Source organism: Mya arenaria, chromosome 13, assembly GCF_026914265.1.
Source record: "Mya arenaria isolate MELC-2E11 chromosome 13, ASM2691426v1".
In the NCBI taxonomy this organism is placed as follows: Eukaryota; Metazoa; Mollusca; class Bivalvia; order Myida; family Myidae; genus Mya; species Mya arenaria.
This window is the reverse complement of record NC_069134.1, coordinates 33529805-33550816: the sequence shown is the minus strand read 5'-3', so window position 1 is coordinate 33550816 and position 21012 is coordinate 33529805. Positions and strand designations below refer to the sequence as shown.

Genomic DNA, 21012 nt, shown 5'->3' with positions numbered 1-21012 from the left:
ATCCCTAGTTCTTGGTACACTGCTCACTATTGTCTGCTAGAAAGATAAGAAGTAAATGTAGATATTAAAATCAGAGTAAATATAAGTTTTAAAAAATCGTATCGTCCCTATCCTCCATTGTCATAGGCATGCCTTCCTACCTAAATAATCCCTAACCGGTCATCGACCATAGGCAACTAAATTCACCCTGACTTGCTGTGAAATGAACAAAGATAAACTGAATATACATAAAACATTGATTGGTCGTTGTAAAATGAAACAAGAAATCCCATTACCCAAAGTAAAGATTGTTAGGAGGACCTTTGAATAGTGTTGACCATTGTTGAGAAAGTGGAATAAATAAAGGAGTATTGAATACGATCTTTTTAGCTTTCTGTTGTTGTTTTTCAAAGTTAGAGAGATTCCTATTTTAGTAATTCAAAAGTAAGGAAGATGATATGTCAAGGCTTAACACAGAGAAAAGTAAGGCAGATGATATGTCAAGGCTAAACACAGAGAAAAATAAGGCAGATGATATGTCAAGGCTTAACACAACGAGAAAAGTAAGGCAGATGATATGTCAAGGCTAAACACAACGAGAAAAGTAAGGCAGATGATATGTCAAGGCTAAACACAACGAGAAAAGTAATGAAGATGATATGTCAAGGCTTAACACAACGAGAAGAGTAAGGCAGATGATATGTCAAGGCTAAACACAACGAGAAAAGTAAGGAAGATGATATGTCAAGGCTTAACACAACGAGAAAAGTAATGAAGATGATATTTCAAGGCTTAACACACAGAGAAAAGTAATGAAGATGATATGTCAAGGCTTAACACAGAGAAAAGTAAGGCAGATGATATGTCAAGGCTTAACACACAGAGAAAAGTAAGGCAGATGATATGTCAAGGCTTAACACAGAGAAGAGTAAGGCAGATGATATGTCAAGGCTAAACACAACGAGAAAAGTAAGGCAGATGATATGTCAAGGCTTAACACAGAGAAAAGTAAGGCAGGTAATATGTCAAGGCTAAACACAGAGAAAAGTAAGGCAGATGATATGTCAAAGCTTCATTGAATATAACCTAGGATGTATATGTCGGTTTACAATGTCAGAAATCTTTAAATTTAACTATGCTTCCGGTAGATCGCGTAGTAATTGCAATTTAGTAGTTAAAATTGATGATTTGATTCTTGGACATCGTTTTATTTATGCAATAATACACTTCACTGGCAATCAATGTAAGCTTATTTATACAAAATACACATCAAAACACTACAATTTACTTAAACTATTATTCAAAAATGTACGAACTACTTCTACAGATGATAACATACATCCGAGGTTGTTTTCGACGAAAAAAGGCTGAGGTGTTCCGAATGGTTTGGTACTCATAAACCGTCAACTTTTTTAGACTGTCAGTGACTTTCCTGTATCGCTGACCGTACCTAGGCGGCTACCCCAGCAGTTATTAATAAAGATATGTTATTTTCTATGTGGTGATTTGTGTTTCTGGTTAAATGTATGTTTGGCCTCTTTACATGGTTATTGTTTGTTTTGGAAACCATTTTCTTTCATGCTTTTCGATTTAATATGAAGTTTTTTTCAGTGAAATAGCAACAGTGAAAATATCAATTTTATATTTTCAATACAATATTTATTTTCACTCGTGATCACAGACAAACTATGTTTCCACTTGTGGGTTTGCCACCCGTGAAAAGATGTTCTTCTATGAAACTCGTGAAATAAAATACGATCGTACAGTGAACTCAACGAATATCCTCTATGTATTACTGTCGTATATAGCAATGGAAAACTACATGGATAAGCCAATTGGGCAACACAAAGATTCCGTTTAAAGGCACAATATTCATACATAACAGACACTGTGCGAGATACATATAATGTACAAACAACACTAATATACCACGCATGCATCAACATAGATTTTTCCTTGATCAAAATGATGTCTTGGTAACCGCCTTGTAATGGTCAGTGAAACATTGAAACGTTTTTTTTCTCCTTGCAGAAAGGGGAGACAGCGCTTCACATTGCGACAGAAAAAGGTCACCTACTTTGCGTGAAGCTCTTGCTACAGATGGATGCGGATCTGAATATTCCTGTCAAGGTAAGGAATTTTTCACGGCAGTTTTTTTCCAGGAATTATATGGTATGGTAACATGCAAACTCTGCATTATGATGGAAAAAAACAATAATGATGTTTTATCTCAAGTTTCCTAGATCAATAGGTCATAAGATATTGTCGTGAAGGAAGAATGTCTTTGAACAATTGCTGTTCGCTCTACTATAAATTATTCAAATTATAAAATAGCAGTCTCTAAAATTGCTTATATGTCAACTGTAACTTTCGTTCAATGGACAAAACATGCACAGCTTGTCAAAGACACGTGTTACAAAAGGCCAGCACATCTGAATATCTGTTTATATTATATACAAGTGTGTGTATACCACGTGATAAATTACGTCCTTTGTGCAACGTCGGAAGGAAACATTTTGCTTAAAATGAAGACTTAAAACAAAGATAACTTTTCTTTTACGACACCATTTTAAATGAAACAAAGGACAGTCTTAGCCGCTGAAAGAGCCCCGCCTTCGTTGTTTGATAAGGTGATTAGTTTCATCAAACACTTCCACAAACTAGTCCAAATAATTGTGCGTTAACGGATTTTTTTACGATTTTTGATATGACAAATCCTTCTTGTACAAATTGTTTTGTACCAAAAGTGGGTAGTTAATCCGATCGGGATTCCGGGTTAGAGCAATTGCGTCAACAAAATATCATTAAAAAAAGAACTATTACCAGATAATGTTATTTTGTATTGGTTTCGTACACAAAAAAATAAATATCCAACGAATAATTATAAGTTTGATGTGTTTTTTTTTTCATTTCATTTCATACTGTCAACACATAACGATGACGGGCACATGCAAGGCTGCGATTCACAGTTTTACAACAATCGGAACACCTCGGTGATGGCCGACTTGTTACGATTGTATTTACGAGGTCTATCTCGAAGCGTGCCGGAGATGGTTGAGTTGTAACTTATCATGGTTACATATATTTAGTTCGAATAAGTACGAGTTTGACTTAAGAAATAAGTGAGCGGAAGAAAGAGAGAGATATATACATGACGGGCACCTGCAAGGCTGCGGTTCACAGTTTTACAACAATCGGAACACCTCGGTGATGGCCGACTTGTTACGATTGTATTTACGAGGTCTATCTCAAAGCGTGCCGGAGATGGTTGAGTTGTTACGACTGGCATAACTGTTGTCTGTGTCAGTCAAGTGTCGTTTTATTGGAAAGGTAAATCCGCTGTTTTAATGCATTTAAAACTTGTTTTGTGGAAAATATATTTGCACTTACATGGTAAAATATTTAGGTAACCGTTATTACCTATTTCAAACATAAAATACTTCTCTAAATACAATTTCAATATTTTTCAAAAAAAAACCTGTTTTTGCACAAACCCATTTAGACGTTAGGGATTAGAAGAATCTACATCTATTATTTTAGACTTTTCAACAAACCTGTTTCCAAAATATTGTTTTGATAGTGCTCCGTCAGACGGCCGTTTTGTGAAAAGGTTTGTCGAAGTGTTTTTGAAACTAAACTCTCAATCAAACTCTGGTAAAAAAAAACGAAAGCAGGGCGCCGTAAGCGGCGTAGTCTGAGCTATGTTTCATTTAGAAAAGTGGACCAATAGTGAAGATATATTTGTTTAAAGTCTTCATTCGAAGCAAAATGTTGCCTTCCGACGTAGCATTTATGACGCAATTTATCACGTGGTATACACACACTGTATACCAGTAAATAGCAATTCATATCGCAAAATACGGTAGTCCGAATTCCACTCCAGTGTAGTTTGGCCCAATTTCACTCTGCTGACATAACGTCATAACAAAAATCATAGCACGCTTTTAAATGACGTCATATAACAAAATAGTGAGTCATTAAATTTACATTTGCAGTGAAATCATGTGTCTATAAATGGTTTAAACCAGGAATGTTTATCATAAAAGAATGATTAGTACTGTGTTTCGATTCGACTTGAGTGGATTTTTGCAGCTTTAATGTCACGAGTCTAGTCCTCGTGCAATCAGAATATGCCAAAATCCACTCGAGTCGAATACAACCTCCCGTATCGACACGCAGTGCTGATTACCTTATTGTATAGGTTAAATACAACCTCCCGTATCGACACGCAGTGCTGATTACCTTATTGTATAGGTTAAATACAACCTCCCGTATGGACACGCAGTGCTGATTACCTTATTGTATAGGTTAAATACAACCTCCCGTATCGACACGCAGTGCTGATTACCTTATTGTATAGGTTAAATACAACCTCCCGTATCGACACGCAGTGCTGATTACCTTATTGTATAGGTTAAATACAACCATCCGTATCGACACGCAGTGCTGACTACCTTATTGTATAGGTAAAATACAACCTCCCGTATCGACACGCAGTGCTGATTACCTTATTGTATAGGTTAAACGAAACAAACCAACTATCTTTAAGAAAGGTTTATTTTTATAAACTGTGTGTATATTTTCAAAATGTGTATATTTTCAAAATGTGTATATTTTCAAAAAGTTCCGCTTTATTGTAGGGTAGCGGACGCGTGGCGTGTCACATAGCTTGTCTCCATGGTTACACAGACATTCTCGTGGTGCTGTTACGGAGTGGCGCAAGCGTCTTTGAGATTGACAGGGTTCTGTAATTTTTTGTTTTTTCTGATCATTGTACCTTGATGTTGAAATGAAATTCCACAAGTAGAACCAGATGGTTTTCCACCTGTTGTCTATACAATGTTTTCATAATATAATGTTGAATACAGATTCCATATCATTTTTTGTTTAAAAATTAATAATAATAATAATGATAGTAATAATGATAATAATAGTAATAATGATAGTAATAATAATAATAATAATAATAATAATAATAATAATAATAATAATAATAATAATAATAATGATAATAATAATAATAATTAATAATAATAATAATAATAATCTCCCAGGCCGGTGCGTTCCCAATGCATCTAGCTGCAGAGGGCGGTGACGTCAAAACTGTCAAACTGCTGCTGGCGGTAGGAGCGCTTCACATCTGCAAGGACTTGGTATGGCAATGTTGTCTTGTTAAGGTCATACCAAATACTTTCTCAGGTTCTTATTTCAAAACCTTCGTACTAGGCCGAAAACAAAAAAAAAATGAAATAACAAGTGTAAGCGTCTTCTTTGAGATGTATACAACCAACGCTAGAAAAAAGTAATCTGGTCATGTAAAACTTTAAAACAAAGCTATATACTGTGCGGTTTAGAGACGCACACTATTTTTTATGGTTTGTATTATAAGCATATACCTTTTCATGATATACCAGCTCAATAAATATACTCCATCAATCATGGTCTCGCAATGATAGAGCTGTATTGATAATGCCGTAACTATTTGTCAAAGACTAATCTTTGTAATGAAACTACTTAAGTAATGCCGAACATATTGAAGTCTTGTTAAAATGGGGTTTAGCGGGCATGTGCTCGCAATGGTACATGTCTTAGTTATTCGAAAGAACCCTGTCTGCGTGAAAAGTCAGTAAACATTTTAATCTTGACCTGTTTTGATGATATAAATCATTATAATACTACTTATTCCATTAACGTTTACATTTTTCAAAACAGAAAGGACGTCAGATAATTTGCACGATATTTTTGCAATACAGGACAATCAGGACCCTTTACACTACGCGGCCCGGAGTGACCAGAGTGCCACCATAGAGGCCCTGCATGGGCGTGGCTCTAGTCTAGAGGTTCGGGACAAAAACGGGGCCACGCCCCTACACGTTGCTGCTACTCATGGGACGCTAGGGGCCATAAGGAAACTGGTGGAGCTTGGAGCTGATTTGAACAGCAGGGATAAGGTATGACAATATACAAATATTCGTAAATATATGCTGCATGTACTTATAAGTATTCATGATTTCTTTTACTATTTTAATGATTGCTGTTCGTATGTAAGTTATCATAATTTTTTATTATTTTATTATTTTTATTTGTCTTTTTCATTTTTATTTTTTTTTAATAACGTTAATTGTTTTTGTTAATGTTTTTGTTGATGTTGTTGTTGTTTCGTTTTTGTTTTGTTTTTTGTTTTTGTTTTGTTTCCTTTAATTAGAATATTTATGTAACTTATTTTTTGTAACCATTGTGCATAGTGTCGCGATTGCCAGCATTAAATCAGAAGGAATGATGATTGCCATTATAATGTCAGTGGGTTATTTCATATGTACATACTGTTTATAAATGCTGCTTTCAGGATGGTGAAACGCCTCTCCATCATGCTGTACGCGTTTCAAATGTAAAGAGTATTGAGGTCATATGCGATCTTGGTGCTGACGTCAGAGCTAGAAATCAGGTTCGGTGCAAATAAGAATAATCTACATTTATATCGTGTTTCTTATGAAACGCAAAGTAACCTACAATTGCTCTGCGACGTTTTTGCGTGTTTTACAACCTTTTTAAGGTATGTTTAACATTGTCATGAAATGGGGCAATGGTTCAGAATTTTCTTAAAGTTAACAACGTTTTTATCGTCATATTTGTTAACTTTCAAATCTGTAATGTCATATTTGTTAACTTTCAAATCTGTAATGCTCTGAAAGTTTTACGGATACACTGATATAAGACAACTATTTCAGCTGTACTTGTTATTGAAATTGATGAGCATATCATCAAATACTTCACCTTAAAAAGTTAAGAAAAATTCCATAAATCACTTTATTACTTTAACAAAATTCTGAAAAATCGGCCCAATGGCTGATAGTTTCAGCCAATTAGCGCACAAATTAACGTGACAGTCGATTTAATTAACTTGGGTGGTATTCAGTATTCAACTTAAGTTAATCTTATGGTCATACATCAATGACTTCATTCACTAGATATGCCAGTTATTAATAAACTAGTAATCCGATTAGCTACATCGTTCTTACATCCAAGAAGGACCAATCATGAATATCAGTCCTGTTGGTCAAGCAAGTTTCTGAACATGCTAACCTATGCAAGTATACATTAACCAGAGACTGATATGCTGTCTTTCGGTAAATCCTGGACACAAATCCTCTATACACTTCATGATTATGTTTTCACGCATTATCAGAAATCCATGTTTTAGCTTTTTCATGAACACATCGAGTTAATTATCTTATCGTTATCAGGTAACACATGATTATAAAGGGCATTGTATATGCATTATACAACTTCGTCATTTTTTCATAAATTGAATACATGTGTAGACTTCTATTTGCAGAATAATTTGAATAACTATTTTAATCACCTCGGACATGAAGTTTAAACCATACATAGCAATCGCAAATGATTTAAAAAAAAACATCGATGAAGACTTCTATTTGTTTTCAAATGCACTATTTAAAAAAAGATAAAATATACTGCTACATCAGATTTTACTTATTTAAACTAGTTTTTGTCTTCAAAGGAATCTTCAGAAAAAAAACATCGTTTAATTTCTGTTTTATAAGTTTTCAAAGCTACATTAACGGCAATGTTTTGCCATTATTACAGTCAACATGTACTATTAAATGTTTCTATAAATGTGGGTTACAATTAAAAAGGCTTGGCATCTTCGAATAAGACCTTTTAAACTCTTAAAACAGAAATTGCATGTCTAAAAGTATTATTTAGATTTGAGGGCTGCTCTGTAATACTTGTAACATGAGCGAGGTGTTTACGCGAGTACTGCACAGAAATTAAATCTCAAAGCCTAATATTTTGTACTTCATCTTGATTTCAGGCAGAAATAGAATACTTTTATGAATATATTACAGTTCTGGAAATGGTACAATGTAAAGGTTGTACTTGCTCTCCAGCAAAACAATCCTTGACCCTGTTATCAAAATCCCTAAATCCCTTTTACCACTTAGTGGGAAGACACCGTAGTCTTTTTTGTGGAAAATGGGCGGTTTTTCAGTTTAACGGAAACCTATTCAAACATTTTTTAACAAAAGGAGTGAAGAATAAAAAAAAAAACAATAAATGTAGCACTCAGAAACATCATTTAATAAATCGTGAGATTCTTATTATATAAAATTTATAAAAAATGGGGAATTTCAGAGGCTATTTTCGGGAAAATAATGTGTCTGACCCTTGGGGTAGGAGCTACAGCTACAGCAAAGATTGGTAAAATGACCCTGTTGCGTGACAAATGTAGTCGGTACCCGACTTTAACTTGGACAGTTGACCCAACAATTCACGTTAAAAGTATAATCTTACAAATAAGTGTCTGTGTTAGCGGCCGGTCCCAATTCCTCGAAACTTCTTAAGCTTAACAAGCTTAAGTAGCTTATTTCAATTAGTCAAAATACATACTTAAATTGAATTTTAATAAAAGAAAATTGGTGTATTGTGATTATCATAATAATAAGTTCATAAAGATAAATCCTATCTAAAGTATAAACACTCTTAAATAATTAATTATTATGTAAATTATTGAAAAACAAAAATAGTGAGCGTAACTTAATCCCGTTATAACTAACTAAAGAAGTTTCGAGAAATTGGGGACGGACTTGGCTGTAGGGAATGAGGGAAATGTGATACTTCTCCAAACAATTACATGACTAACCTTAACCAAGGCACCATGCACTTTAGCTTTCTATTCTGTTTTCAGGCGTTTGAATGTCCCCTTCATTTAGCTGCCCGACTTGACCTTTGGCAGTCCGCCCAGCAACTATTCAAGTCCGGAGCCGACATTGCGATAGAGTGGAAAGTAAGACCACGTGAAACTGGGGTTTCAGTCGTCGAATTCACATTATTTCTCTCCAGAAAATGCACATTATGTCGAAGCTTGCTATGTCGAATTCTGTTATCTCAATGTTCTGGTTATGTCGAAATTGTTTCGAATGTGTTGAATTTGGTAAGACCTGTTTTGTATATCAGTTATATAGAGTGTTCGTTAACTCGAAGTATTTCCCGAGGTACCACCAACGGCTTCGACATAGCGAGTTTTGAATGTTTATATATAATAGTTAAATTTGTGCATTAAAGTGGTACTCGTATTCAAATTCAGTTCATACTCATGTATAACATACAAAATTTTTGTCTGATAAACCTTCCACTTCTTACTTAATAATGCATTTATAGAAAATATTAATTATCGATAACAAGATTGTACCCATGTTTTTAATAGCTGAAAACACAAATATATTAAATGATTGGTGAATGCTAAAAGATTTACTGTGATCAACTATCGTCTCTTAAGGTAAAAATACCGTGTTCTTTCGAATTATACACGGTATCCTTCATAATTTCGAACCATTGTTTTCGACATTTATTCATCCGTTTTGGTATATTAAAACAAGCGTATTAATTGTAGTAAATCTTATTTAGGAAAAAGAGCGCATCTTTAATAGATTTCTCAAGTGTACGCAAAACTGTAAACTGCTCGGTGTACATATAGCGCTGTTTTCAAAACGATACTTTAATACAAAGGCCCACGATATACGTTGATGAAAAACAAACATATTTTTTCATTTGTATGCATTATCATTTTTAACTCGAATGACTTTAATGATAAAAAGCATATAATTTGTGTACAGATAAAAAATATAGGGCGCTTAATAGCGCCTTTCTTACTGTGGATTTTGTGGCCGCTATTATTTGAAAAACATTTTTAAAGGCTATTATTTATTTTTTATTTCACAAGGAAACATTAATAGTAGTATTTCTGAGGAATTCAATGAAGAATCTATAAAAAAAAATATAAAAAGATATGAAATATTATATCTCGTATTGTGAACCTCAAAAGAAAATATCATATTTACATATAATTTTAACTTTTTGCGCATGTTTTTAACTTAAATAGCTAAGTCGTTGACTTAAAAACAACATCTTTCTTTCAAAAAAATAACTTAATTATCTATATTTATATCCTATTACGTATAACGAAGATGTTTGTGATACTTTTTTCCTATAATTTATTTCCAGAAAGGTCTTCAAAGCATCCATATCGCTGCCATAAATAATTCCTGCCAGCTCCTCTCGCTTCTCGCCTTAGCGAAATGCGATCTTAATGTCAGGGACAAGGTACGGTGTAAAAAGGGTACTTTTATTATCAAATATGTAAGTGCTTGATCGAAAGTTATGCTTTATAAGTGACTTCTATATCGAGGTGTAAAAGGGGTACTTTCATTATCAAATATGCAAGTTATGCTTTATAAGTGACTTCTATATCGAGGTGTAAAAAGGGTACTTTCATTATCAAATATGCAAGTTATGCTTTATAAGTGACTTCTATATCGAGGTGTAAAAAGGGTACTTTCATTATCAAATATGCAAGTTATGCTTTATAAGTGACTTCTATATCGAGGTGTAAAAAGGGTACTTTCATTATCAAATATGCAAGTTATAATTATAAGTGACTTCTATATCGAGGTGTAAAAGGGGTATTTTCATTATCAAATATGCAAGTTATGCTTTATAAGTGACTTCTATATCGACGTGTAAAAGGGGTATTTTCATTATCAAATATGCAAGTTCTGCTTTATAAGTGACTTCTATATCGAGGTGTAAAAGGGGTACTTTCATTATCAAATATGCAAGTTATAATTATAAGTGACTTCTATATCGAGGTGTAAAAGGGGTATTTTCATTATCAAATATGCAAGTTATGCTTTATAAGTGACTTCTATATCGAGGTGTAAAAGGGGTACTTTCATTATCAAATATGCAAGTTATGCTTTATAAGTGACTTCTATATCGAGGTGTAAAAGGGGTATTTTCATTATCAAATATGCAAGTTATGCTTTATAAGTGACTTCTATATCGAGGTGTAAAAAGGGTACTTTCATTATCAAATATGCAAGTTATGCTTTATAAGTGACTTCTATATCGAGGTGTAAAAGGGGTATTTTCATTATCAAATATGCAAGTTCTGCTTTATAAGTGACTTCTATATCGAGGTGTAAAAGGGGTACTTTCATTATCAAATATGCAAGTTATGCTTTATAAGTGACTTCTATATCGAGGTGTAAAAGGGGTATTTTCATTATCAAATATGCAAGTGCTTGACCGAAAGTTATGCTTTATAAGTGACTTCTATAGCGAAGTGTAAAAGAGGTATTTTCATTATCAAATATGCAAGTGCTTGACCGAAAGTTATGCTTTATAAGTGACTTCTATAGCGAAGTGTAAAAGGGGTACTTTCGCTATCAAATATGTAAGTGCTTGACCGAAAGTTATGCTTTATAAGTGACTTCTATAGCGAAGTGTAAAAGGTGTACTTTCGCTATCAAATATGTAAGTGCTTGACCGAAAGTTATGCTTTATAAGTGACTTCTATATCGAAGTGTAAAAGGGGTACTTTTATTATCAAATATGTAAGTGCTTGACCGAAAGTTATGCTTTATAAGTGACTTTATAGCGAAGTGTAAAAGGGGTACTTTCGCTATCAAATATGTAAGTGCTTGACCGAAAGTTAAGCTTTATAAGTGACTTCTATAGCGAAGTGTAAAAGAGGTACTTTCATTATCAAATATGTAAGTGCTTGACCGAAAGTTATGCTTTATAAGTGACTTCTATAGCGAAGTGTAAAAGGGGTACTTTCGCTATCAAATATGTAAGTGCTTGACCGAAAGTTATGCTTTATAAGTGACTTCTATAGCGAAGTGTAAAAGAGGTACTTTCATTATCAAATATGTAAGTGCTTGACCGAAAGTTAAGCTTTATAAGTGACTTCTATAGCGAAGTGTAAAAGAGGTACTTTCATTATCAAATATGTAAGTGCTTGACCGAAAGTTATGCTTTATAAGTGACTTTTATAGCGAAGTGTAAAAGGGGTACTTTCATTATCAAATATGTAAGTGCTTGACCGAAAGTTATGCTTTATAAGTGACTTCTATAGCGAAGTGTAAAAGAGGTACTTTTATTATCAAATATGTAAGTGCTTGACCGAAAGTTATGCTTTATAAGTGACTTCTATAGCGAAGTGTAAAAGAGGTACTTTTATTATCAAATATGTAAGTGCTTGACCGAAAGTTAAGCTTTATAAGTGACTTCTATAGCGAAGTGTAAAAGAGGTACTTTCATTATCAAATATGTAAGTGCTTGACCGAAAGTTAAGCTTTATAAGTGACTTCTATAGCGAAGTGTAAAAGAGGTACTTTTATTATCAAATATGTAAGTGCTTGACCGAAAGTTAAGCTTTATAAGTGACTTCTATAGCGAAGTGTAAAAGAGGTACTTTCATTATCAAATATGTAAGTGCTTGACCGAAAGTTAAGTTTTTGAAAAATAAGTGACTTCTATACGGAAGTGTAAAAGGGGTACTTTCGTTTTCGAATATGAAAGTGCTTGACGGAAAGTTATGCTTTATAAGTGACTCCTATATCGAAGTGTAAAAGCAAAAAAAAATGTGTCTGTTTCTATGTTGAATATCTCTTAGAAACCATCTCACTTTTACCCTTGAATGTGACCAGCTAAAGCTCTAAATCTTTAGTGAACCGTATACGCGTTTTGTTTTTTTCTACTTCAAAATGTTTGCATATGTATTGACTATTTTCGTATGCTCTAAAAAATCTAGAGCAACCAAACACGACTCTGACAAAGTTTTAGTGATTCGTCTTGTAAAGATAGCTTAGACTACTTAAAAGTTGTTTACACATGTGTTGATCCTGTTCGTATACTCTTTAAGCTTTTTTTTCTAAAACAACCTACCACGACTATGTCATATGTTTAGTGATTCGTCTTGGAAAGATATCTATTGTTTGCACATGTGTTGATCATGTTCGCATACTCAAAGTTTTCTAAAACAGCCTAACACGACTTTGGCAAAATTTTATAGAATCGCCTTGGAAAGGTATCTACCTCAAAATTGTTTGCACACTATTTAAAATATAAACCTAGGAAAGTGGATGGAAGCATATATGTTGATTAACACGACATTGTCAATAATACAAAGACTGCTAGGGGATATTTAAATATAATGGCTGTGTAACGTGCGAAGCGTACTAAACACCAGCAGATCCCTTCATCGAAAAGCATGCTCGCCCCTGAAAGGGTCCACTGGTCTTTATATACACTAACTTCTCAATTCTCACATAGCCCGGGATTTGCAATTTTTGCATATTACCAACCAAGCTGACATCCGGTATGAACGTACTTCCGTTTTATATGGAATATTATTATGAACGCACAACCGCCGCCTACACCGGACCGTTCCAGCTGTTTAAATGACAGATTACCATCGATCATTGTCAACCCCATGTAACATTCTGTTCTGCACATCTTGCCAACCTCATAAAATTGGAGTAGACGGTCATTTACAACACTATCCTGCACAGTCACACAGAAGCCCTGTCCAAAACTAGTAAAACTGTTACATGTAGGAGTTCACAAACTAACATACGAAATATAGTATTATAATCATATAATGGTATAATGGGTTAGATGTATTCCATTCCTATGTATGTTGTTGTTTTCTTCAGCATAAGAGCACAGCCATTCACCAAGCTGTTCTACACAATCGCCCGGAAGCCTTAGCCAAGCTTGTTAAACTTGGAGCAGATGTTAACGCTCCCGGAAAGGTAAGCAATAGCCTAGTTTAATAAATGGGTTAAACCATATAAATATACAATTAGTCAGTAATTAATGTAATGATAATAATGCATATAAAAGCAAATAAATAATTTATCAAAACTGATAGCAAGTACAATTATATTAAGGGGAAATATAGTTTGAATATTCATTGTCGTTTTGGTTCTTGCCGTATCCCTCTCAACAGGGTTCAGTTTCGAATGTTCAGTTACTCACGGTGATGATGCAAAGCGGATTCTTTCCGTCCACATTTGTCATTTTCGGGCTCTATCCGGCTCCGATGCGGATTCTATCCGTCGTGTTTACATTGAAAAAAAAAAGTGGAATGCCGAAATGTAAGTCGGTGAAAATTACAACAAGTGCTGTAATTATGTTTGTAATTTTATACCTAAAGAATAACTCCATCAACTATCGACACACAAACACAAAAATGAAAGCCCCATATCTTTTTATTCATCTAAACGAATGAAAATAAAACAGCGATCATAATTCTGACAGCAAATAGCATGCAAACGAAACCTTAATATTTTCTTACTATCAGCTATTTACATCCTGATAATTACGTTTATCTTTTCAAAGAAGGTATCGAAGTAGGTATAGTTTAATTTCTTGCTTCTGTATATACTCTTTGCGATAAAAAGTGGAAATAAAGTCCTCGCTTGTCGGTTCAGCGGAGCTCTGGATTCTACCTTTTATGAGTAGTTGTATAGAAATTTGGGCACCAGATATATTTTGACACTCGCACCAGGTATCCAAGATTTGATATGCTTTTGTTTGTTTGTTTGTTTTCAGCCGGAAAAGAAGACCAAATCAACACGTATATCATTCCCAGGCATTCTAATGACATAAACAAAAAAATATACTAATTACTTGTTACTGTTAAGATACGGGATTAGATCGTCTTGTATGAATAAATATGGAGCAAAATCCAAATTCCTTAATTCACATATGAGAGTTATAAAGTCTTAAGAATTATTTGCTTATACAATTTAAAGTAAATAATAACTTAATGCTTCTTTGCTGTTGCCTGAAAACAAATGATTATTTTTGTTTGGTTTCGATTGTTGCAACAAGACCGTTATTTTTGGAGCATAGATGCTAATTAACAAAAGCCCTGAAAAGAAACAAATTGTTGATTAGTTTTAACTACTATCCATTAAGTCATTAATTGGCTTTATTACGTGAATCTAGAAGCTCGCGCATGCGCATGTGCACGGGCAAATATACAGGCATGCACGAGACTTGTACAATTTCTACATTGCAATACTCCCTGGGCCGTAATCTGTAAACTAAAATACTTCATCACTACATACAATAACGCACTTTTATTGATTACTTTCATTTTGCATAATTTTAATTCATCTTCCCTTTTAATGACTGTTTTCTATATCAGGAAAAGGCATCAGGATTATATAATTACAGTAACAATGTATATGAATATAGAACTCATGCCATATTTGCGACACAAATGAGCAGTGAGTTAAACTAATACCTTAAATACAGTTCTAAGTATCAGACTAAGACTAAAGAATTGTTTCTGCATGTGTAAAAGGCAACCTGATATACCTAGCACCCCCACTCCGGAACAAGGAGTGCCTTCGAGTATATGATAAATATATGTTTTGCAAACGTTATATTTGACCTTAGTGTCACGACCCTTCTTTTACGTTTGAGACCGCTACGATAAACACAGATTTTTGTTTTTCGGCCTACTCTAGGCCCAACCCTTTATTCGGTCCAAAGTATACCCTTACTTAATACACACAAAATCCTCTAGCATTAACTACTTACAGACCCCAAAACAATATAACATGTAACGTGCCAGTAGAATCCGGTGACCACAAACGCTAGATTCCGTTACCGTGTTAAATCGAAAAAAAGTTCTTAAAACACGATTAAACAATGAATTTAGTTTAACTTGAAGCATGATTCTAAGGATAAAACTGCTATGCGTTCATATGATATGTTAGAATAAGTGATATTTCAAAAATAAAAACAAAAAACACCGTTTCTGCTCGTCGCCTACTTTTTCATGTACAATTTCTTCATTTTTTTGGTTAATTTGACACGACATCCCTTAAATAAAAATAGATTTACATTTACTAATAATATGGTCATTCTTTAAAATAAAGATATTTTCCTAAATCCAAAACGATAACAGTAACAATGCGAAGAAAATGCTGAGATGTACTGAACTTTGTTGCGATGTTACGGATAGAATCCGCATCGGTGCCGGATAGAACCAGCAAATGAAAAATGTGGACGGAAAAAATCCGCTTTGCATCTGTGGGCTTGCGTCTGTAGTTTTTGTTGAATATTTTGTTACTTATAACATATACGTTTCCGCTTGTTAATTTTGCGTCCTATGCATGATCTATTATCCTTCAACAACAAATCATAAACAACAAACCGTATAAAGGTCTATGGTGATTTCTACATTGCTGGAATAGACAGTCTTAACTCGAACATTGTTATCTGACTCGATGGTCTGGTTATGTCAAACTTTTTCGAGTATGTTGGGTTTAGTACGACATGTTTTAAAAGTCGGTTATATTGAAATATATATGTTTTTGGAATATATTGGAATTAGTTCGACATGTTTGGCGGTTATATCGAAGTACCCAACGACTTTGACATAGCGAGTTATGACTATATGTTTAGGATAAAATAAGGTCAGACAGTTTTAAACCTGATCATATTTTCAGAGAGGTGACACTGCAGTTCATATGGCGGTCAGGGAGAACAAGATGAAGACAGTGCAGCAACTTGTGAATCTGAAGGCAGACGTTAACTTGGAAAATAAGGTGGTTCATATTGGTTTACGTTTTGTTCAATGGCAATATTCATGTTCATTATATCTTTCTTTGAACAGAAAAGTTGCCTCTGCTAGGCTATAACATGAGGACCTGGTGCCGTATGCATAAAGCTTCTCAATGAAAATGTTCGACTTTTCGAATTTTTCTCACTGACTATTTTGAATACCCTCTATTATTCATCAAATTCATTCATATGCTTTTGGATTTCATTCTTGCTTATTTTCATATTTGTGATTTAGTAAAGTTTTTGTAATTCAGACCAGAACATATTGATTAAACTTTTTACCCTTTATCAAATCGTTTCATGTTTTTTAGAAAAATACTGTTTCCAAAAAAAGAACGTCAATCATTGTTATATTGTATTGATATAGGATTGTGTGTTTCCACTATACTACTCGGCTGTCAACGACGACCTGGCAATGTGCAAGTGTTTACTTAGATGTGGGGCTGACATAAACAAAGTCAACTCCGTAAGTGAACAACATACATCTAACATGAAGCTAGTGGTCATTTAACCCATTCGGAACTCCTCGGCCATTTTTTTTCAAAAACAACCTCGGATGTATGTCGGTCCATCAGTTGAAGTAGTTCGTATTTGTTTGAATTATATCGTTAATTAAATTTAGTGTTTTAGAGTTGTATTTATTGATCTAAGTTTAAATTGATTACCAGTGAAGTGTATTATTGCAAACATAAATACTTAAACGTACCTCTTTTTGAGTATGTAAACCGTCCAAATACATCAGAGGTTGTTTTTGAAAAAAATGGCCGAGGAGTTCCGAATGCATTTAACCATACACTTGATTAGTATTTGGATAATTTTTCGTCGTAAAAATAGTACATGGTTATATAACAAATACTCTACGTCAAGTAACAAGGCGGAGCTATACTCCCATTCGCGTCATGTTTATTTTACATACTGTATGTATATTCTATAAATCGTCATCTAAATAACTGCAAATATAAATAAAAACACTTTTACACTGCTGTTGACAGTATGCATCGTGTCGGCATGACACTGCTGTTGACGGTATGCATCGTGTCGGCATGACACTGCTGTTGACGGTATGCATCGTGTCGGCATGACACTGCTGTTGACGGTATGCATCGTGTCGGCATGACACTGCTGTTGACGGTATGCATCGTGTCGGCATGTCACTGCTGTTGACGGTATGCATCGTGTCGGCATGACACTGCTGTTGACGGTATGCATCGTGTCGACATGTCACTGCTGTTGACAGTATGCATCGTGTCGCCATGTCACTGCTGTTGACAGTTTGCATCGTGTCGGCATGACACTGCTGATTGCATTCCGTTTCGTGTCGGCATGACATTGCTGATTGCATTCCGCGTCGTGTCGGCATGCCATTGCTGATTGCATTCCGCCTCGTGTCGGCATGACATTGCTGATTGCATTCTGCGTCGTGTCGGCATGACATTGCTGATTGCATTCCGCATCGTGCCGGCATGACATTGCTGAGTGCATTCCGCGTCGTGTCGGCATGACATTGCTGATTGCATTCCGCGTCGTGTCGGCATGAAATTGCTGATTGCATTCCGTGTCGTGTCGGCATGACAGTGCTGTAAACATCCTGTATCGTGTCGGCATGACAGTGCTGTAAACTGAATCGTGTCGGCATAACAATGCTGTTAACATCCTGTATCGTGTCGGCATGACAGTGCTGTAAACTGCATCGTGACGGCATAACAATGCTATTAACATCCTGTATCGTGTCGGCATGACAGTGCTGTAAACTGCATCGTGTCGGCATAACAATGCTGTCAACATCCTGTATCGTGTCGGCATGACAGTGCTGTAAACATTCTGCATCGTGTTGGCATGCCAATGCTGTGAACATCCTGTATCGTGTCGGCATGACAGTGCTGTAAACTGCATCGTGTCGGCATAACAATGCTGTTAACATTTTAATAAAATAAATAAGGCGAAGGACAAATCAAGTAGTGTAAAATGTAACCAAGATCCAGTTTAAAGGCACATGTACAAGGATTAAAAAGCAAAACATAACAAGGGACACAACCATACAAGACAATTAACTATCAAACTATCGGCATTGGTTAATATTCGGGTACCCATCTTGGCACGGCCAGTAAAAAAAACAAGCGAAACCTCGCCGGGGGTGAAAGCCTGTTTATGATAGCTCATTCTCACATTTGCTATGACTTGCAGGAGGGAGACGGGATGGTGCATATTTTGGTAGAGGAAGAGAAATATGCAGGACTTGCTCTCTTGCAGCAGCTCAGAATGAATATGGGTTTACGAAATAAGGTATGCACTGGTATTCAATCTAAGTCTGAATTGGATCTAAGAACGGTGTAGCTAATCGGATTGTTTGTTATTAATAATTGACCAATCGAGTGAATGGTGTCAAATATGTAAAAGCATTAAATAAACTTAAGTTTAATATTGAAAACCACCAATGATCTAAAATATAACATATTGTTATCATTGTATACGCAACTAGATATACATCAAATACATACTACTACATTTGCATAATTAATTAACAAGATATTTCAGTTATGATATAATACATAGGCACGCGTATCACTGGTAAATACACTTTGGTTGGGACGTTGATTTGTAAAGTTATTGTCTGAACTGAATGTGTTTAATTCAGTCATTTCATGCACGTGTTTATCCCTCAGAAAGGACAGACGGTGGTCCATATATGTTCCAGCGAACACAACTTGGAAGGTCTTAAACAGCTGAAGCATGTTGGTGCCGATCTCAGCGCAAGAAATAAGGTGCGGTACATCAGACATGTCGTTTGACTGCATTATAGTAGTGATTTATTTCTTCGAATGTGTAGAGCGTACATGTTTTGTTATTTTATGTGCCGCTACTTCAAAGTACTGATGTTGATAAATCCTTGATCAAAGGAGCAATAACTTTAGACTTTGCCCCAAGATCACAAAAAAAAATCAAGTTGAATCTCAATCTCGTCTCAAGTCATTTTACCTCGTTAAGGTAAAGTATCAATCTTCGCTTCAAAAAAAAACGTTGAGTTGTATTCAAGTACATTCTATGCTGTATATAAGTTTTCTTTGGAATCTTGGCCATTGTTTTAATTAGCATATTCTATGAGAGAATGGGCTTGGTTTGATTTTATGGCTTAAAATGAGTTGAGACTGAGATTGCGATTTGACTTAATAACTTTTGTGATATTGGGGCCAAAAAAATTGGTACACGAGTCCATATTATCAACAATCTAAGTAGCGATCTCGAAATTACTACCATGGTATGGCAACAGAAGATAAAAGATAATGCATAATATATGAATAGTAAAATAAGTTTAAATAGAGCGCAATTCCATTTGTAGTAAAAAAAAAAGATGATATGACACAAGGTCGCTCTCACTTGTTTATTTTTCATAATTCAAGTACGGTTTTACGGCCCTCCATGAAGCTGTTGTGGCCGGGGATCTCGAAGGTATAGAGATTCTTCATAATGTTGGGGTCGACCTAGACTTTCCAACCAAAGTAAGTTATATTTCCATTGATAAGAACTGTGAGGCTATTCCTGTATTCTACCACCAACTTGAGACTGGTATTTACATTAACGAGGCAGTTTGAATATTCTGGGGTTTTCAGGCCGCTTATGACGGTCTTTATATGCGGTATCAGAGCGTTCCAGATACTTAATATATTTTAACAAAGAGTATTGGGTAAAACTTTACATGGGCCCAGGACTATGTATTAGTAAAACTTTCCTAATATGTTTTACGTATTGTTTTCAATGTGCCTACTTTAAACAACCGCATATTACGCATCAGAAAAAAGACAAAATGGCGAACAGCTACTAAAGTGTTCCCGAGACATACAATTCTTTTGATTTAATTGTCTCATTCGATTTTACCAAATCAAATCAATTATTATGTTTTGTTATTGATTGAGTAATGTTTTAGGCGGTGAATAGGTTATAAATTATAAGGATTTTCAGCCGGTTTGTTTTTCGAGGTAAAACGAGATATTGTCATAGCATTGGTACCGTTGTCTTCGTGGCCACCGGCGGATGCGTCAGCGTTCAAAAACTGTAACCTTCATCATTACTAAACAAACACGTTCAATACGTTCAAACGGCGCTTACACATGTTGTCAGGGATAATACGCGCATGTACAGAAAGGCCAATAACCGTGGCTTTATTTGTTTTAAATTATGCCCTCTGTTATTTTTTGACAACGTACGGGCGCTTATGTTCGCTCTGTACCGTTAATTTTACTTCTTATGTGGTCAATTCCATGGGTGCGAAATAACGAGTCATACTTACGTTTTATGATGATGTCCGTTCTTTTGCTCTAGCTCGAAAGTGCCATTGGCTCTTTTTTATATACAGCTCTTAAAAGAGCTGGAGCCACTGTTTCGCATCCGTGAATTTACCCACTGCTATCGTGATACATGTTCAACAACTGTGGATCTTTTATAACGCAAAAACAGTTCGCCTTGACAACATTTAACTATTGCGTGATGACTGTATATCAAGGTTTCAGCGTTACGTAAACGATTTTAATGAAAGCCAAGACAATGCCAGTGTAAGGATTGGTTTTAATTACCAATTGCTTGGAA

The 21012-nt window shown here is 35.0% G+C and overlaps 1 protein-coding gene across 2 annotated transcripts in view; it reads left to right on the top strand.

Annotated features, from left to right (window-relative positions):
- Positions 1 to 21012, top strand: part of LOC128213652 (serine/threonine-protein phosphatase 6 regulatory ankyrin repeat subunit B-like) — a 102632-nt gene that overhangs the window by 67076 nt on the left and 14544 nt on the right. For both annotated transcript variants that reach the window (XM_052919641.1, XM_052919640.1), the window contains exons 3-15: positions 2011 to 2109; positions 4620 to 4721; positions 5034 to 5132; positions 5733 to 5930; positions 6326 to 6424; positions 8690 to 8788; positions 10006 to 10104; positions 13503 to 13601; positions 16317 to 16415; positions 16799 to 16897; positions 18616 to 18714; positions 19095 to 19193; positions 19830 to 19928. In XM_052919641.1, coding sequence (XP_052775601.1) covers positions 2080 to 2109; positions 4620 to 4721; positions 5034 to 5132; positions 5733 to 5930; positions 6326 to 6424; positions 8690 to 8788; positions 10006 to 10104; positions 13503 to 13601; positions 16317 to 16415; positions 16799 to 16897; positions 18616 to 18714; positions 19095 to 19193; positions 19830 to 19928 — 1320 coding nt within the window. In that variant the 5' untranslated portion in view covers positions 2011 to 2079. The remainder of the gene's footprint in view (positions 1 to 2010; positions 2110 to 4619; positions 4722 to 5033; positions 5133 to 5732; positions 5931 to 6325; positions 6425 to 8689; positions 8789 to 10005; positions 10105 to 13502; positions 13602 to 16316; positions 16416 to 16798; positions 16898 to 18615; positions 18715 to 19094; positions 19194 to 19829; positions 19929 to 21012) is intronic.